At 39.7% G+C, this 17626-nt stretch overlaps 1 protein-coding gene across 1 annotated transcript; it reads right to left on the bottom strand.

The window, feature by feature from the left end:
• Positions 1-1131: 1131 nt before the first annotated feature.
• On the bottom strand, positions 1132-14802 carry LOC124122135 (lengsin-like). The gene is made up of 3 exons (XM_046485253.2): positions 14670-14802; positions 12959-13114; positions 1132-2261 (listed from the first exon to the last, which is right to left on the bottom strand). The coding sequence occupies exons 1-3, from the start codon at positions 14800-14802 to the stop codon at positions 1132-1134; spliced, it is 1419 nt and encodes a 472-aa protein (XP_046341209.2).
• Between the last annotated feature and the right edge of the window lie 2824 nt (positions 14803-17626).

The following is a 17626-nucleotide window of genomic DNA, read 5'->3' as shown; positions in this document are numbered from 1 at the left end:
GCTAAGGTCTTCTTGTACCTTTTTAAAGCATTTGACATGATTTAGTACAACGGCCTAATCGCAGAAGTTATAAATATAAACATATATCCTATGCTAATAAGTTACTCTATATTTAACACATTTAATAGGGGAACAAGCTGTGCGTTGCATGTCTGAGTTTCATTTACGCAACTGCGAAAACACACATACGTTACATGATCCATTTAATACATTTCATCTTACATACACTGCAGCGTACATTCCTTGATCACAAAATACTTGGTAAACAACTCCCTCAGATAAAATACACTGGAACCTGGTATCTCAACTACTGCAAACAGCATCTTACGGGAGGATTTGCAGTATACATGTGATCTATTACATATAAACGAGAACACTTGAACCTGATAAACATGCTCCTGATGTCAATCACTGGATTGTCTTGTCCAGACTCGATTCGCAACAGACCGCCGTCATATAGCTGAAATATTGCTGCGTGCGTTGTTAAACAACAATGAAGAAAGAAAGATGGTATACTGATTATATTATGCATCCCTCCTAGTCATGTTTGTCATACTGAGATATCGTGCCGGTGAATGTACGGATATTCTCAAGACTGTACTATTCGTATGTGATTTCATTTATTGTTATGTATCCGGATCTATGACAATGTGATCTAATATTTGTATGTATTAGTAGAGGTATAAAACATCGTTTCAACATCAATACAGCAGTCTTTTTTCGTAACGTGACGTATGCATCTCAAAACGGTGCAGTCATTTGTATATGTAATACATATGAGGTACCAGAATCATATATTTACAATAAATCACTTAAATATGTTCTGGTCCAAACTTAAAAGTTTACAGATCGCGATCGTATAGCTGGAATGTCGCTAAGTGTAGTACTACACAGCAAACAACTCATCATTATGTATTTCGTTCAATTGTCAATCAGAAACAGACATCCTGTATTCAAATTTAATAATCCTAATTTACGTTATCAGTTTCTGATTGGCATTATTGGTAATGAAGACATATAAGAATAAACATAACGTAATTTTAACACGCCGCTTTGAACAGTATTTCAGTTACAAACAAGCCAAGGATCATAATCAGATGGAATCTGGAATTCAGGACCTGATTACAGGAGTCAGTCACGATTAAGGGACGCAACTCTGCAAGAAGCCTCAATGTCCGTCTTCATGGTGCATACAAACCAATGAATGAAGTCTTCTCCCAAACTGTGTATCATATCCGTGTCTGCTTGAAGTTCACTTAAAGCCTCTGAAAGAGTATGAGGAAGAGCATTGGTCAGGACACTTTTATCCAGAGGAGGGCACTCCAACTTCTTCACAATCCCATCTAACCCTGCAGCTATTGTGGCCGCCAGAGTGATGTAAGGGTTGCTCATCCCACTGGGAATGCGATTTTCAACATAGGTCCCAGCATCCACAGACTTGACTTTAACGCAAGCAGAACGTTTATCAGTACTCCAGTAGATGAGTCCAGGAAGATTGGGCTTGTGCAAACGATCGTAACAGTTGCTGGTCGGGCAGAAGAAAGCACTCAGAGCCTTCGCATGTTTCATGAGACCGGCCAGCCAGTATCTTCCTAAAGTGCTGAGACCATGGTCACTGTCAGGATCGTGGAACACATTGACGCCCCCGGATAAGGACCAAAGAGAATGGTTAAAATGCATTCCTACTCCGCCAGATTCTTGCATGGAGTTGAAACTAACCGAATAATCTTTCTTATCCCCTATTTCTAGAATTCCGTTCTTAAAGGTAATGCACGAATCAGCACTTTTGATGCCATACGATGGTTGGAGTACCATCTCAAACAATCCTGCATCCCCCTCAGAATGGAAAGAGCCTATGTCGACACCTGCTTGGTGCATGTGTTTTTCAAGGTAAAATAGAAAACCGTCATGTTTGCTGACTAATCTGTGACGCATGTAATCTGGTTCAAGAGGATACGGTATGCCAGCTTGTGCCAGTGTAAATTCAACCTCGTATCCAGAAAAGAGGCTAAATCCATGATTGGTCAATTTTTCTAATTGTTGTCGTGCAACATATCGAGGACATGCAAGTTGCACCGATCTGCTCATTAACCAGTAGCTCTCACAGATAACCTCAGCCACCTTGATGTCGTCATTACCACACCAAGATACATTATACAAGGTACTGAAATCAGGCAGTGCATACGCTTTGGGCACTCTGTCATCTTTGAGCTTCTCTGATGGACCGACTATTTCACCGTTGAGTGCAATCGACAATGAACCTGAAACATATGCAATGAAATTAGTTGAAACCACAATTTAGTCAAAACTGATTTCTGTCTACTCTGTCTGTAATTATGATTGGTTGGTTGCTTGGTTTGTTGTTTTACGCCGCACTCAGCAATAGTCCAGCTAAATGACGGCGGTCTGTAAATAATCGAGTCTGGACCAGAAAATCCAGTGATTGCTATCATGAGCATCGATCCACGCAATTGGGACCGATGACATGCCTTTTACGGCAAACATGGGTTGCTGAAGACCTATTCTACCCCAGATCTTCACGGGCCCTGTAATTATTAAAACGAGTACGTTGTGGAAACCGAATGCTGGGGAATCTAAAATGCATTTAACCAAGATTTATCACACGATTCAGTCACGATTAAGGGACGCAACTCTGCAAGGAGCATTTATCAGATACAGCTGTTTGTAAAATGATTTTCATGATGGAAGGAATTTCCAAAGTAAGGCAAGTCACAGACGCTTACACATTTTAAAACAAAAGACAACACATGCAAGCCAATTAGTGGTCAAAGAATGTTTTGGCGGCTTTTGTTCCGTGAGAAGAACATATTACAGAAATACTTAGACCAGCGGCCTTAAACTAAACTCGTCTGAACGATCATGTCCTGATATATATGTTTCATGATCCTGCGTTTCACGAGGAGTGTTGATGACTGCTTCATGTTGTATATCACAACTGGAAGTGGAAATATGATGGTCTCACAGTGAGTTAAAACTTCAAGTCACATAAGCAATGTCTCAGCCATTGCATAACTAGAACAAGTTATATGTTAATAATAACTATAAAGACTATAAACACCTGAGCATCACAGATTTGTACTTAAAACTTGGTCTCACAGTAAGCATGTTGTTGTTGTTTGATGTTTAACGCATCACTGAGCAATGATTTATATCATGTACATCGATCTACGCAATCGGGATGCGATGACATGCATCAACCAAGTCAGGGAGCCTGACCACCCGTTCGCCTCTTATGACAAGCATAGTCGCCTGTTACAGCAAGCATGGGTTGCTGAAGACCTATTCCAACCCGGATCAAGGAATGAGTAGGTTGACATAATACATCACATCGGCAATATTGCAGTTATATCGCGATCAGAACACGTTAATTATTATTAAATGCCTTCATAGCGCAGTAGTCAGCGGTCTGTATACAATCGAATCTGAACCAGGAAAACCAGTGCACAAGTAAACGATCCTGGTTGTAAACCTCACCAAACTGCGATGAAATATATCTTCGCTTATGACAAGGATTGCTTTGTTGGGGACGCATGTTTATATCGACAATACCAATGAGGTTTTGATCATGTTCAGACGATAACAATAAAACCACAATTTCAATTTCTCTAGACCTGGGCCCTTTTTGTTTCCATCAATCTTCTGCTTGTCGATTGATGGAGTGATTGATCTTTGAAAGTTGTGTAGGTGTTCGGGCAACTAGGTTCATTTACACCTTGCCCATAAAAAACCTTTACTGAATTCCAAGAAATGTTATAAAGTGGAGAAACTGCCACACGATTTGATATAAGCAAGAATTACATTCTGAGCTTCATGGCGAACGAGAGTTCTAGAACATAATATTCCAGCCAATGAGAGGTTGATATTGATAATTGTTTACCTTACGTTGATTTACATAATAAAAAATCATCCACATTGTCAAGATGATTATAAACTGTACAATTTGCAGAAATGTCTTTATTAAGAATGTTGAGATATGAACCAAGACCACAATGCCCGAGTCGAAGTCTGGTGAAGAGAACCTCTTCTCTCTGATTATTTCAAGATATTTGTAATTTTATCAATAACAGGCCCTGGTGAGATAGAGACGGCGTCCTTTTCAGGATGATTTTGTTTTGGCATGGATGTTACTAACGGTGCCTAAAGCTGCAGAAGAAGTTAATATTATGTCTTTTTTCTCTGACTCATCAATGTCTAATGCATCTTACAGCAATTTATCAGCCTTGTTTTTTCCATGCAGTCCAACATGAAAGGCTGTCCATGGAAATTCAACGTGGAAATTTTGATTAAGCCCTGCCTCGCTGAGGTAGAATCTGACTGAAATGTTTGTAAAGCACAGACAGAATCACAAAAAATGACCACTGACACAGGCCTAAAAATGAGTCCAACGCAATGCTTCAATGATTGCTTCATGCTCAGCAGAAAATACTGACAAGTGATCAGCTAAACGTACAGAACTTTCTCTTGTTTCATTACAAAATGAAGACACCAGCACCAACACGACCAGCAACTGAGCACTTAGATCCACCAGGGCGGTCGGGTAGCCTAGTGGTTAAAGCGTTCGCTTGTCTCGCCGAAGACCCATGTTCGATTCCCGACATGGGTGAAATGTGTGAAGCCCATTTCTGCTGTCCCCCGCCGTGATATTGCTGGAATATTGCGGCGTAAAACCATACTCACTCACTCACTAGATCATTCAGTGTAAATCTGCATGGCATTTATTCACTGTAAATTTGATATTTTTCTCTGCTATGGCTTTAACAGAGGTGCTGGCTCACATTTATTAACTGATCCAGTCAATCAGGCAGAATCGTGCTAACATCCATGTCAATGTCACGTACATTATGATGCAAAGCATTTCTCTGGCTTCGTTACATGTTGACTGCGCTTTTCTTCATGATGTTTCAATGTTATTATCACATTGCTCCATGACACATCTGTATCAAACAATGTATTTGATCATACCAATCTTATCTTTTTCATATCATTTGGCATTAGTATTGTTGTACACGTTTCAGTCCAAAATATCTATTAATATGAAACTACAAAAAGACAAATATACATGATATACTTGTTCATGTTACCTTTTCAATCAGTTGACAGATCAATCAATAATGTCTAAATGTGTACTTAGATTTGTGATTCCTGAGGTTATACATGTAAGTGTCGTAAAGATCCGACTGAAATTGGGGTCGGCTTTTTTAATACATTTTGCCAGTTTGGTGTCCGCGTGTTTGTGAGTATGTTTTTTTCTTACAAAATACTGCAGTCGAGTATTTTATTAGTTCTGCCACACTATCTTCACTTGCCTGTGGCAGATTGGGCGTATCCTGATATTGACCAGATTGTTATTCAACCTTTGGACCGACACTGTTTATAGTTCTTTACGGTATTGTCACAAACGTTCACCCTGCGCACCTAAAATACATCACTTATCCGTTGGTAGACAACCAGATGATGGAAACACGAATACGTTAACACCCACGAAACACAAGTGTCAAAACGTGTGGTGTCACCCTGGGCGAGTGACAGTTCAAACGTGCCCATGTTCACCCAGCAGGGAATGGATATTCGATATGTGAGCTGGATGTATAAGGATCCACTGGTCGGGAATAGGGGGATATATAAATGTATAATATAAATGAATATCATTATCAGATCGAACATGTCAGAAAACAATTTTGTGTGACCTGCAAACATCTTGACACTGGTCTTAATGTATCTCTCAGCATGTCGTGCTGGCACAACTCTTCCCCTAGATCTTCCGTGTAAGTCAGCCACAGTGAAACGGACGTGGTCGTACTTGCTTATAATATTAATATCAGACATATTTGATTAAATTGATATTACCAGTAACGTGAGAGTCTCTTACCCTTGTCACCTCTTTACTTGTAAGTGAATCATATGTGTGTGGTCGACACAACAACACTATTTCAACAAACATGTAATTAAATATATGACGTATGCCTCACTGCCCAAGCAACAAAGAGCTGCTTGTTGGTAAAACCGGCGCTTCTTTCACGAGTGTCATATGTCCGAGATATGGATCATCCTCCTTTGAATGGAGGACAGCGGGAAGGGTCTTCGTTCTTTGTACACTTGTGTGTGGCCGTCTCCGTGGTCTAGTGGTAGAGAGTCCGCCCGGAGAACTGAAGGGTCCGGGGTTCAATCCCCGGCCGCGTCATACCAAAAGACTTTAAAAGATGGTACTTGTTGTTACCCTGTCTGGCGCTCGGCATTAAGGGGCTAAAACAGGACTGGTCAGCTCGGAGTCAGTATACTGTGTCTGAGTAGGGTATTCATGTTAAACTGCGGCATGGTATCTCAGTGAGCTAGCACTATAAATCGGCATCAGTCCGGACTAGTACAAGCAGCCACAAAAACACACACACGTACATGCACGTCGCTATATAAGTGCAATAATCTTGGACGCGACGTTAAACCCCATTTCACCTCACCTCACCTTGTACACTTGTGGGAACCTATCACCAGATCTGAATTAACCCCGAATAATATATAACTATTAAATAATGCAGCCTAAACCTATGACCTACCCACCAGTTGTAATACCCACATAGTAATATTTACTTTCAGTGAACTAACTTGTGAAAATAAAGTATTTTCGGAGCCATGGACCTAAACGTTAACAAAACTATATATATTCTAAGTGCAGCTTTCAAAACCAGGAAGTCAAATTCAAATGTTTATTGTACGAAAGGAAATAGGCCCAATACATGAAGTGCATACAATACAGTACAGCATCATTCTACAAATTCACACTTTCTGTACTTTCTCCTCATATGTGAAATAAAACATAACAGATTTTAAGTCTTGATAGTTTGAGGCAATCATTAGGCGATGAAATTGTTGCACTGATGGTCGAATCGCATATTTATTTTGTATGTTTTGCTTTCGAATATGTTTTAAGGATGAATATATAAAGGTGATATGATACTGATCTTCGATATTGTTTAGATTACAATATGTACATATCCTTCAGATTTTTTTAATTTTGTGGTGTCTCCCGGTATCAATATTAAGCCTTGTACGGGCAAAACCGGTAGCAAATGTTCACAAGGTCGATTCCGTTAAATATGTCTCTGCTTCTATTCTTATCTTAAAAAGTCCATACTATTTATATCTAGTACTGATCATAATATATTAGCCCATTCTTGGCTGTACATATCTTTCAATCCGGTTTGAAAAAGGTCAAGAAAAGTAACTATACATCTTCGTAAACCCAAGCAGAGCCAAAACCTGAACTAAACAGAATAGGTCTAACATTGCAATAACTGATTTGAGGTGAATATGAAGTAGTTTTAGTCTGTACTCATTGCATTTCACCGCGCTGTGTACAGTCCACATTCCCCGAAAGCCATTACATTGGGAGTATTTATTCGTGTACCAAGAATATACTTACATGCTAGATATTGGACTCGTTCTACTATACTTAATCTTTGATGTCCCCATATTTCTCATCCATAAAGAAGGATGGGTTTAATTTTGATTAGAATATTTTGAAATATATTCCGAGTGAGATTTTTCCATATGTCCAAACCAGTTTTAAAACATTTATTCGTAACCTAATGCCATTGAACGCCAAATGTGACTTTGCGCTTGTTAAAAATGGAGTCATCATTGGTCCAAGACAATTATTAACTGATAAAACTTCAACAATTTCATTATGATAATCCTGTTTCCCACATTGTTAAACACATGCGCCTTTACGAAAAACAATTACATAGCTTTCGACAGGTTAACATTTAACTCCAAGTGGGACAATAACCATCTTGAATATTCAGCTCCTCTTGCTGCCAATGTTTTGTTTGTTTGTTTGTTTGTTTGTTTGTTGTTTAACGCCGCTATTCCAGCTATATGACGGCGGTCCGTTAATGATCGAGTCTGGACCAGACAATCCAGTGATTGACATCATGAGCATCGATCAACGCAATTGGGATACGATGACATGCATCAACCAAGTCAGCGAGCCTGACCACCCGATCCTGTTAGTCGCCTCTTACGACAAGCAGAGTCGCCTTTTACGGCAAGCTTGGGTCGCTGAAGATTTATTCTACCCCGGATCTTCACGGCTCATTTTCATTGAGGGATTTTGATGATTTTCTGTTTTTCCCGAAACAGTTTCTCTCCTTCAACAGCCAGTCATGACTTACTAAACATATTTAACAACAGCCTGCTACTTCTAAAGATTCAATATGCATGTGCATATTAAACACTCATTTATACGTGTATGTGAAAGCAATTGTACTCATCCATATGCATATCAAACAGACCTGGGCGTTTTATAGCTTGAATATTGCTGAGTATAGCGTTAACCATCTATGCAAACATCTATGGTCTAGATTTACATGGATAGCTGTCTCTGTTATGACAACGCTTTCCGGTACATCATGTCTCGCCCGAATCTTTTGGAAAGATGCAATTGTTCGACTCTTTCCGCTGGACTGTGACTACAAAAATGAGAATAAAGCTCATATTTCTCGTGATATTGCCCCTACCCATGGGCTTAATTCACGTGCCTACTTCAACCCACTAAAACCTACTGCACCTATCAGTCTTCACAAATTACATTGTTTATTGCATTATTTATATGAATTACCTTTAGTTAAAAGTTAATTGGTTGAATAAGTTTGGTTTTATGACGCTAATAGTTTTTACAAACTGTGATGTTTTACAAAGTTTACCATGCCTATATATCACAAACATCAACTCAAATGATCAAATGTTGAGCATCAAATATGTGTATTTCCAAGGATTCTTGTGTTACCTGCATAAAGTGTGACACCTGTTTCTAAGCAACTCTTCACGTGTCGTGCGGGCACAACTCTTCCTCTTGATCGTCCATGTATGTCAGCAACAGAGAAGCGGACATAGTCGTACTTGTTGATGTGATCAGTCATCGTGGTGTACTGATCGCAGACGGTGAGCTCACATTCACATCACGTATCATTTATGTATTAGACATCATGGATGACTGATTCTTGTCAGGCATTTCAAACTTCCGTCACGTGTCATTTATATATGTGCATTTATACGTCGAGCGCAGGACGAATTACGACTGATCACCGCTCTATGTTTTCACGCGTCGATTTCCAAATTGAAACAATATGTAAACCCCCAGAAATATATAATACGTAAAAGAATTTAGTGTAAAACCAACAAACAACCAACAAGTGGTTTACAATCAACAAATGTATTACAAAATTCACAAGGTTTATAAATCAATACAACTTAATGCACAGCCATTACATTGGCAGTACAGTATACAATAGTGTAATGTAAGGCACCAATCTTCGAACTCAATCTAGACAAGTTCCTCTCAGAAAAGCATGCAAACTTTCATCCATCATTTGTAACTTCAGTAGTATCTGAGAAAACCCCATTTCATGGAGTATGCACTTAGTTGAAAAGCACAGAGGAAGAGCCCTTACTCTGTAAAAAATGAATTTAAGACAATTTTCACAAATTTCATTTCAGATCCTGACCAGTAACAGTGTGTAAAATTTCATTTTTCTATCTTAAATTTATAGTTTTTGAGAACATATGTCTCATTGAGAATCGGACGGACAAACCCCGTTCATATATCACCAGCCACACTTCATGCCGGGTATAATAATTCGTGTCAGCATACAATTTTACTTGACATCGTTGAATTACATAATAATCTTGCTACTGGCCAATACAGCATCGTCTTTTGTTTGTTAACGAGCCATGTTGGAATCGTTGGCAACACGAAGGCTGATGCTGCAGCAAAGCAGCACTCATGAATCTGTGACACCACTTCCGATACCATACAGTGATAATAAACCTGTGATTAAATGTTACACTACAGATCTAATCTAAAAGAAGAGGGACACCCAAGTACATGTAGGTATAAATAAATAACTATATGAAATTAAACCGATTGCCGGTTACACCTACTTGGGTTGTCAGTCCAGATTTAATATGTATCGTATCGTATGGGCCATTCACGTTACACACATGAATATTTGTTGAAAGTCGAGGATCCTCTATTCTGTATCCCCTGTGATGTGAAAATCTCATTTAAGCGTGCGACTGTATTGATCTTTCCACCACAGGGTTGAAAATATGTTATTTATAAATTGGTAGTAGATGATAATAAACTGAGCGGTTAGCGGTTGTGGGGATCGAAATAGTGTAGGCAGCAAATGTTCCAAAATCCTTAGCATTGTGGCCTCGCTTTGTTTTTTTGTAATTGTGAACTATAGGTCATTTTTGTATTGTAAAATTATGTTATAGTTTAATTTGTAAATGTTCTAAACGTAGTTTTAAAGTAAAAACTGTTATTATTATTCTGTCCTTCGATGACATTGTTATTACCATAGATGCATAACTTGTTCAAGTCACGATATGGCTGAAATACTGCCGATGTGACTCACTCACAAACAATGGAACCATGATCAAATTAAGATCTGATCAGAGATCTGTATAAGTGCCTGAGTGTTGTCTGATCCTCTGAGAAGACATTCAACAAGGCAGAGTTGTCATTTAGTCTTATGCCCGAGAAGATCCGGGGTAGAATAGGTCTTCAGCAACCCGTGCCTGCCGTAAAAGGCGACTATGCTTGTCGTAAGAGGCGATTAACAGGATCGGGTGGTCAGACTCACTGACTTTGTTGATGCATGTCATCGTATCCCAATTGCGTGGATCGATGCTCATGATGTCAATCACTGGATTGTCTGGTCCAGACTCGATTAATTACAGACCGCCGTCATATAACTGGCATATTGCTGAGTGTGGCGTTAGACATCAAACCAACCAACCAATCTTATACATTTACAATGGGGAGAATACGTCAAACAGATCCCAAGAATTTTCTACAAAATTAATAGGAGTGCAATCTAAATGCAGTTTTTCTTTTGCTATATATCTTTGACAGAAAATTCATACAATTTGGGCTTTTGAAAACGTAAAGCCATTTTCAAGTGACCATTTCCGATTGTTATTAAGACGCAGCTGTAATTGTCTTTCGACAGTCTCAAGCATATTGTTGCCACGACATATAATATTACAATCCTCTACGAATAGGGACCCATTGAGTCATCTGATACTTTTGACACCACTGTTGATTTTTATTTTGAACATGGAGACATACATTCTTATATTGAAACTGAACTTGATTAAATGAATAGCATGGTAACAGCATTGCCAACATATATGCATCATCTTTGATTGATTCTGTTTAAAAAAAGTAAGTGAGTATGGTTTTACGTCGCTTTTAGCAATATTTCAGCAATATCACGGCGGGGGACACCAGAAATGGGCTTCACGGATTGTACTCATGCCGGGTAATGAAATCGTGTCTTCGGCGTGACGAGCGAACGCTTTAACCTCTAGGCTACCCGACCGCCCCATTCAACAATGAAAAATACAGTGTTGTAGGATAATGTTATAAATAAATATTTAGGCTCAATGTCTTAATAAAAATAATAGCAGACATCCCCCAAACCCACCCCAGAATACCTTACCCTTCCCGCTCATTATTCTTGTATAAGGGATGACCTGTGGCCTGTGATATCCATGAGTGTAGTTATCCACCCGTAACGCTTGACAACACGGATCTGATACAATAATATTCTAAATATATGTCGGCAGTCCCCTTCTTTCTATTCGTACACTGAAACTTGTTACACGAGCTTTATGACGTGTATCTTTCCTATGGGAAATGCGTGAGTGAGTTGAGTTTAATGCCGATTAGAACAGTATTTAGCTTCTGGGGGACAGCCAGAATTGATGCAGGTCTTAGACGCTTTCCACTTTGGTGAAACCCACGAACACGGGTACCGTGCTGAAAAATCTAGAAACTTTATCAGTGCAAACCGGATTCGAACTCATGGTCATAGGTTGCTGGCGTGCCCAAGGGACGCAACTCTGCAAGGTGAATTGCGGCGACTTAGACCACTGGGCAACCCGTGCACCTTTCAAATGGGGTAGTTTGAGATATCATTGCATATCTTATCAACATCCATATCCTTATTCGCAGTGCTTACAAACCATTCAATAAATTCCTCCCCCAAACTGTGGATCATATCTGTATCTACCCTAAGTTCCTCAATAGCATCTGACAGAGTGTGGGGAAGACAACATTGTGTTGAGAATTCGTCTACAGCAGGACATTCCAGCTTATTCACAATCCCATCAAGACCTGCAGCTATGGTTGCCGCCAGAGTGATGTAGGGGTTGCTCATCCCACTGGGAATGCGATTTTCAATATAGGTCCCAGCATCCATAGACTTGACTTTAACGCAAGCAGAGCGTTTATCAGTACTCCAGTAGATGAGTCCAGGAAGATTGGGCTTGTGCAAACGATCGTAACAGTTGCTGGTCGGGCAATAAAATGCAGTCAGAGACTTTGCATGTTTCATGAGACCGGCCAGCCAGTGTCTTCCTAAAGTGCTGAGACCATGGTCACTGTTAGGATCGTGGAACACATTGACGCCACCAGATAAGGACCAAAGAGAATGGTTAAAATGCATTCCTACTCCGCCACATTCTTGCATGGAGTTGAAACTAACCGAATAATCTTTCTTATCCCCTATTTCTAGAATTCCGTTCTTTAAGGTAATGCACGAATCAGCACTTTTGATGCCATACGACGGTTGGAGTACCAGCTCAAACAATCCTTTTTGCCACTCTGAATGGAAAGAGCCTATGTCGACACCTGCTTGGTGCATGTGTTTTTCAAGGTAAAACAGAAAATCCCCATGTTTGCTTATTAATCTTTGCCGCATGTAATCTGGTTCAAGGGGATACCGTCCGCCAGCCCGTTTCAGTGTAAATTCAACTTCATATCCAGAAAAGAGGCTAAATCCATAATTGGCCAATATTTCTAACTGTCGTCTTGCAACATATCGAGGACACGCAAGTTGTGTCGATCCATCCTTTAACCAGTAGCTCTCACAGATAACCTCAGCCACCTTGATGTCGTCATTACCACACCAAGGTACATTATATAAGGTACTGAGATCAGGTAGTGTATAGGCCTTAGGCATTCTGCCATCATTGAACTTGTCTGATGGAAGGGTGAAGTCATTATGGAGTCCAAAGGACAAGAAACCTGAAAAATATGCAAAGGAATCAGTAAGAACCGGACAATCAATGCTGATTTTTTTTCTCCCATTTATGTGATTTAAAAACGGTAAGACTTTTTAAAATATCATCTTCCTTATTAAGCAGTCACCCTCTTGCAATCGAAACGGATAAACTGTGCCATGACACTGTGTGACATTGGACACCGCACGCACTTTTTATGAAGCCGAAGTAGCCAATGTGGAAGAAGGGAGTAACATAAGTTATTATAGCTGGCAATTCTGGAATACTGCTTTGAAGGCCAAACTGTCGGTCACCATGTGAAAACATGAAAATAGCCGTTGCTGGTGTGGTTCCGATACACTGTTTCAAGTGACAGCAACGATTCCCGGAAAAAAGAGCTGACTAACGAGGATTAGGTGGCCACAATGTGAACTTAGCTGATTGTGGATATTGCTCATGCTATCAGCCACTGGCCTGCCTTGCCCAGACTTGATTATTCACAGCAAACTCATTTGTCTATTTACATGGTCGCTTGGTGACACCTCGTTAACACCATCAATTTGTCTATTCCTGTCTTGTTGGCAATAATTTATTATCAGTTTGTTGGAAAAGTAATGATTTTCTAAATTCTCTGAATCACAACTATGCCCATTCTCTACGCCTTACTAAACAACTGTAGGTACAACCTGTTACAACTAAAGATTCAATATACATGTACATATTAACCACATATCTGAACGTACATGCAGAAGCAAAAATATTACTCATCCATAAGCATATTCTCAGCGGTTATGTGGCTTGAATTTGGCGACAGCGGCATGAATGTGCAAAAGAAAGGCATATGTTCAGGACTGACAAAGTCAGCAGACATGCAGTTGACAGAAAGGCATGCGAAGCTCGTCCTTGTTACGACTGTGCGTCACGATGCATCTTATCTGATTCAAAGGAACCACTTTGTAGGTGAATTTAAGCAATATGTATTCTGACTTCACAATCCAGTTCATTCTTCTCGTGATATATATTCGCGACTCTATCATTGGTCTTCAGTCAGTGCCTACATCGACCCTCTAAAACCTTTAATCAATCTTAGTAAATAATATCCTATGCAAACCGGGTTCAAACTTAACTTCCGACCATAATACATTGAGGCCTGGTTTGAGACATATAGAAAGCCCTTAAAAATGTGCACTCGACAAAATCACAAAAAACAAATCCGTACCGTCAATCTTATGACTTTATAGCCATTTCTTTATAGGACATTTGATCTGAGAGGAAAATATTCCCAAACTCCAATCACGTTTTTGAGAGCCTTTGGGTATTACCGCTGTGATTGCATACCCGAAACTAGTGTCTTGACCTATTTCAAGGGATTCATTTGAGTATTTCCGATACGACCACAATATTTGGGCAAACCCCTACTGTCCTCAGGATATGAACTCGAAAAAATGTTTTTTGCTTTATCAGCAAAGTGTGAAGGAATTGGATTTTATTGCGTGAATATTTTCTTACTGTATATACAATGCACATACATACAAATATGAATTCACACGATTAAATAGTCTCGAACAAGTTTGTGTTACCTGCATAAAGTGTGACACCTGTCTCCAAGCAGCTCTTCACGTGTCGTGCGGGCACAACTCTTCCTCTTGATCGTCCATGTATGTCAGCAACAGAGAAGCGGACATAGTCGTACTTGTTGATGTGATCAGTCATCGTGGTGTACTAATCGCAGACGGTGATGTCACATTCACATTACGCATTAGCTTATATATGTCGGATATATGCATTCCATGATGTAAGTTTGAAATAAATTTCCCGTTTGAATTATTTATGGGATATGACAAGATATGCTGATTCCTTGTCGAAACAGCTGCCATAACTGTAGGTCGACAGCACTGTTGAGTAATTGTGAAGGCGTCAAAAATTGCACCATATGGAAAGTTTCGAATGCGTACTTTGGACAGTCCAGTCGTTTCATGATAGATGTATTGTCAGCTGTGCAATTTATGATAAATGTATGAAACTTGGCATGATGATAGATATCTTTGATCTTTTGATACTGATGTCATTGTTTTGGCCATTGCATTGTTCGACAGAATATATACTACCTCTGGATAGCTTTTAGAACTGGCAAATTATTCAGATATTTGGCTGTTCGTGACATTGTTAGACTCCTTGGTCCTTTCACTCCAGCTTTTCATGCAATTACTGGCTGTGACCAGACATTTTCCTTTGCTGGAAAACGCGAAAACCAGCATAGGAAACATGGAACGTGTATTGATGAAGCAACATAGGCTTTCAATCGCAATGGTGATATACCAACCAAACAACACGTGAAGAACATGATGCCCGTCACTGGCCGTTTTGTCGTCTTAATGTATGAACGGGTCAGTATCTGTACAGGAGTGGATGAGGCATGCAAAGAATTATTCACTGAGAAAGGTACAGCAATTTATTCCCTTTGTGGTTTGCACAACCACAAGCGTCTAAGTCATGCAGGAGCTTCTGGGATGTAGTTGTAAGTCTGCAGAATAAGGTCATGTTTTGTGGCACAGTTCACTTTCATCACCTGACGAGTCATACATCATTATGTACATATCATAACCTGATTGAATATAAATGTGACATAACTAGATTTATTGTATGTGTATTTGTTCCATATATTTATTCACAGAAGTACATCTTTACACACAAATTGAATATATCCACACAGATGCACACGAGATCTGATGAAGCAGGCTAGCAAAGTTGGTACATGAAGAAGATGAGTATACCCTGACAGATCGGAGGGGAGAAGATAGTCCATCTTGCGACCTACAGATGTTTCAGTGTGTATGGCCTTGTTAAATTCCACCCCATGCTGTCGTTTCACATCTGCAAGATAACAGACAGGGTCTCCTTAACGCCGATGAGGATCTTATCGTTATAGGATGAATATCGGCGAATATCCCCGTGACAAGTCGTGAATGTCGGCCGTGTTTTGCGACTTCATCCCTCACCTGTGACGGTTTTCACATCCTACTTTCTCGTGACGTTAAGATTAACCCTAGCCTGAGCCTGTTACTATGAAAGATTTGAGATGGTTGGAGTCTATCAAATAGACACAGATGCACTCTATCAGAAAGTTAATCTGTTTCTGTATGTATATGAATCAGAATTTCTACTTGGGGAGGCAAAGCCCAAACAAGTAATTTGGCAACGAAGTTTAACTCATAGTTCAGGTATATCGATGATCTGATATCGTTCAAAAAACATCAAATAGCCAATTCCTTTCCAATGATTTACCCACCTGAACAAGAAATAAAGGAGACCAGTCAGACCGCATCATATGTTTCATATTTAGATCTATGCATAAAGATTCAGAGTGAAAAAAACATTCTCCACAAGACTGTGTGACAAAAGGGATGACTCCAACTTTCCAATAGTCAACTTTACCTTCATGTCGAGCAATATTCCAACAGCTACAGCCTTTGGTGCTTACATTTCATAGCTTCTGAGATACAACCAAGCATGCTCTTTCTACTAAGATTTCACAAGTTGTTTGATCAAGGTTACAACATTCAAAGCCTCAGTAAAGCTTTCAAAAAGTGTGGAGGACATTTCCGATGCAATTCATTATTTTGACTTGCACCATATGTTTTTTTTCAGGTGAACAATTGACTTGCCTTTGCATGTGTTTGTGACGGGTGGCAAAGGGGGCAGGATACGATCACCTTTTCGCGAACACCTGGTATCATCAATATTTACAAGTGATTCACAAACACATTTTCATACTGTCGACTCTGCTTTATGCAGAGATTTCTATTGGATATGGAAAGGCTTTTGTCGCTTTATATATTATTATTATTATTATTATTATTATTATTATTAATATTATTATTATTATTTAAAGATTAAAACTATAAAAATGCAGCAGAGAGGGTTTGAGTGTAAGCTCTTGCTTTTTGTGCTACGTAGTAACTACGCCACAACACAGTGAATCGTCCAAGATCGGGAAGTCCTCATATCATCACAGCAGTCAACAGAACTTAATGAAAGATATGTTTCATATATTTATTGGATTCTCGGACTGATGAGCACGTAAAATCCCTTAAATGGTGCCAAATGACTTGCCCAGTGCGATTACAAAGACCATGTGTAGTAAAAGGAAGTGAGTGAGTCCAGGTTGGTTGGTTTGTGGTTTAACGCCGCGCTCAGCAATATTCCAGCTATATGACGGCGGTCTGTTAATAATCGAGTCTGGACCAGACAATCCAGTGATTAATATCATGAGCATCGATCCACGCAATTGAGATCGATGACATGCATCAACCAAGTCAGCGAGCCTGACCACCCGATCCCGTTAGTCGCCTCTTACGACAAGCATAGTCGCCTTTTACGGCAAGCATATGAGAGAGAGAGGGAGAGAGAGGGAGAGAGAGATTATGGACGTCAACTTCTTTAGCATGTATACACGACGTCATTTCGGAGTATATGCTTACGCCTCTTGAGTGAGTGAGTTGGTTTTAAAGCCACTTTGAACAGTTCAAGTCATGTC

The sequence above is a fragment of the Haliotis rufescens genome, unplaced genomic scaffold (assembly GCF_023055435.1).
Source record: "Haliotis rufescens isolate VD_foot unplaced genomic scaffold, xgHalRufe1.0.p SCAF_11, whole genome shotgun sequence".
Taxonomy (NCBI): domain Eukaryota; kingdom Metazoa; phylum Mollusca; class Gastropoda; order Lepetellida; family Haliotidae; genus Haliotis; species Haliotis rufescens.
The sequence above is the reverse complement of the archived record's forward strand: the minus strand, read 5'-3'. Positions and strand labels throughout refer to the sequence as shown.

What these genes read in the sequence shown, in the direction of transcription:
- LOC124122135 (XM_046485253.2), bottom strand. Translation starts at nt 14,802, where the DNA reads ATGACTGATCACATCAACAAGTACGACTATGTCCGCTTCTCTGTTGCT. An exon ending in AGGTGTCACACTTTATGCAG is followed by an intron (nt 13,115 to 14,669) that starts GTAACACAAACT and finishes CATATTTTTCAG; the next exon opens with GTTTCTTGTCCTTTGGACTC. An exon ending in CAAGGTGGCTGAGGTTATCT is followed by an intron (nt 2,262 to 12,958) that starts GTGAGAGCTACT and finishes CATATGTTTCAG; the next exon opens with GTTCATTGTCGATTGCACTC.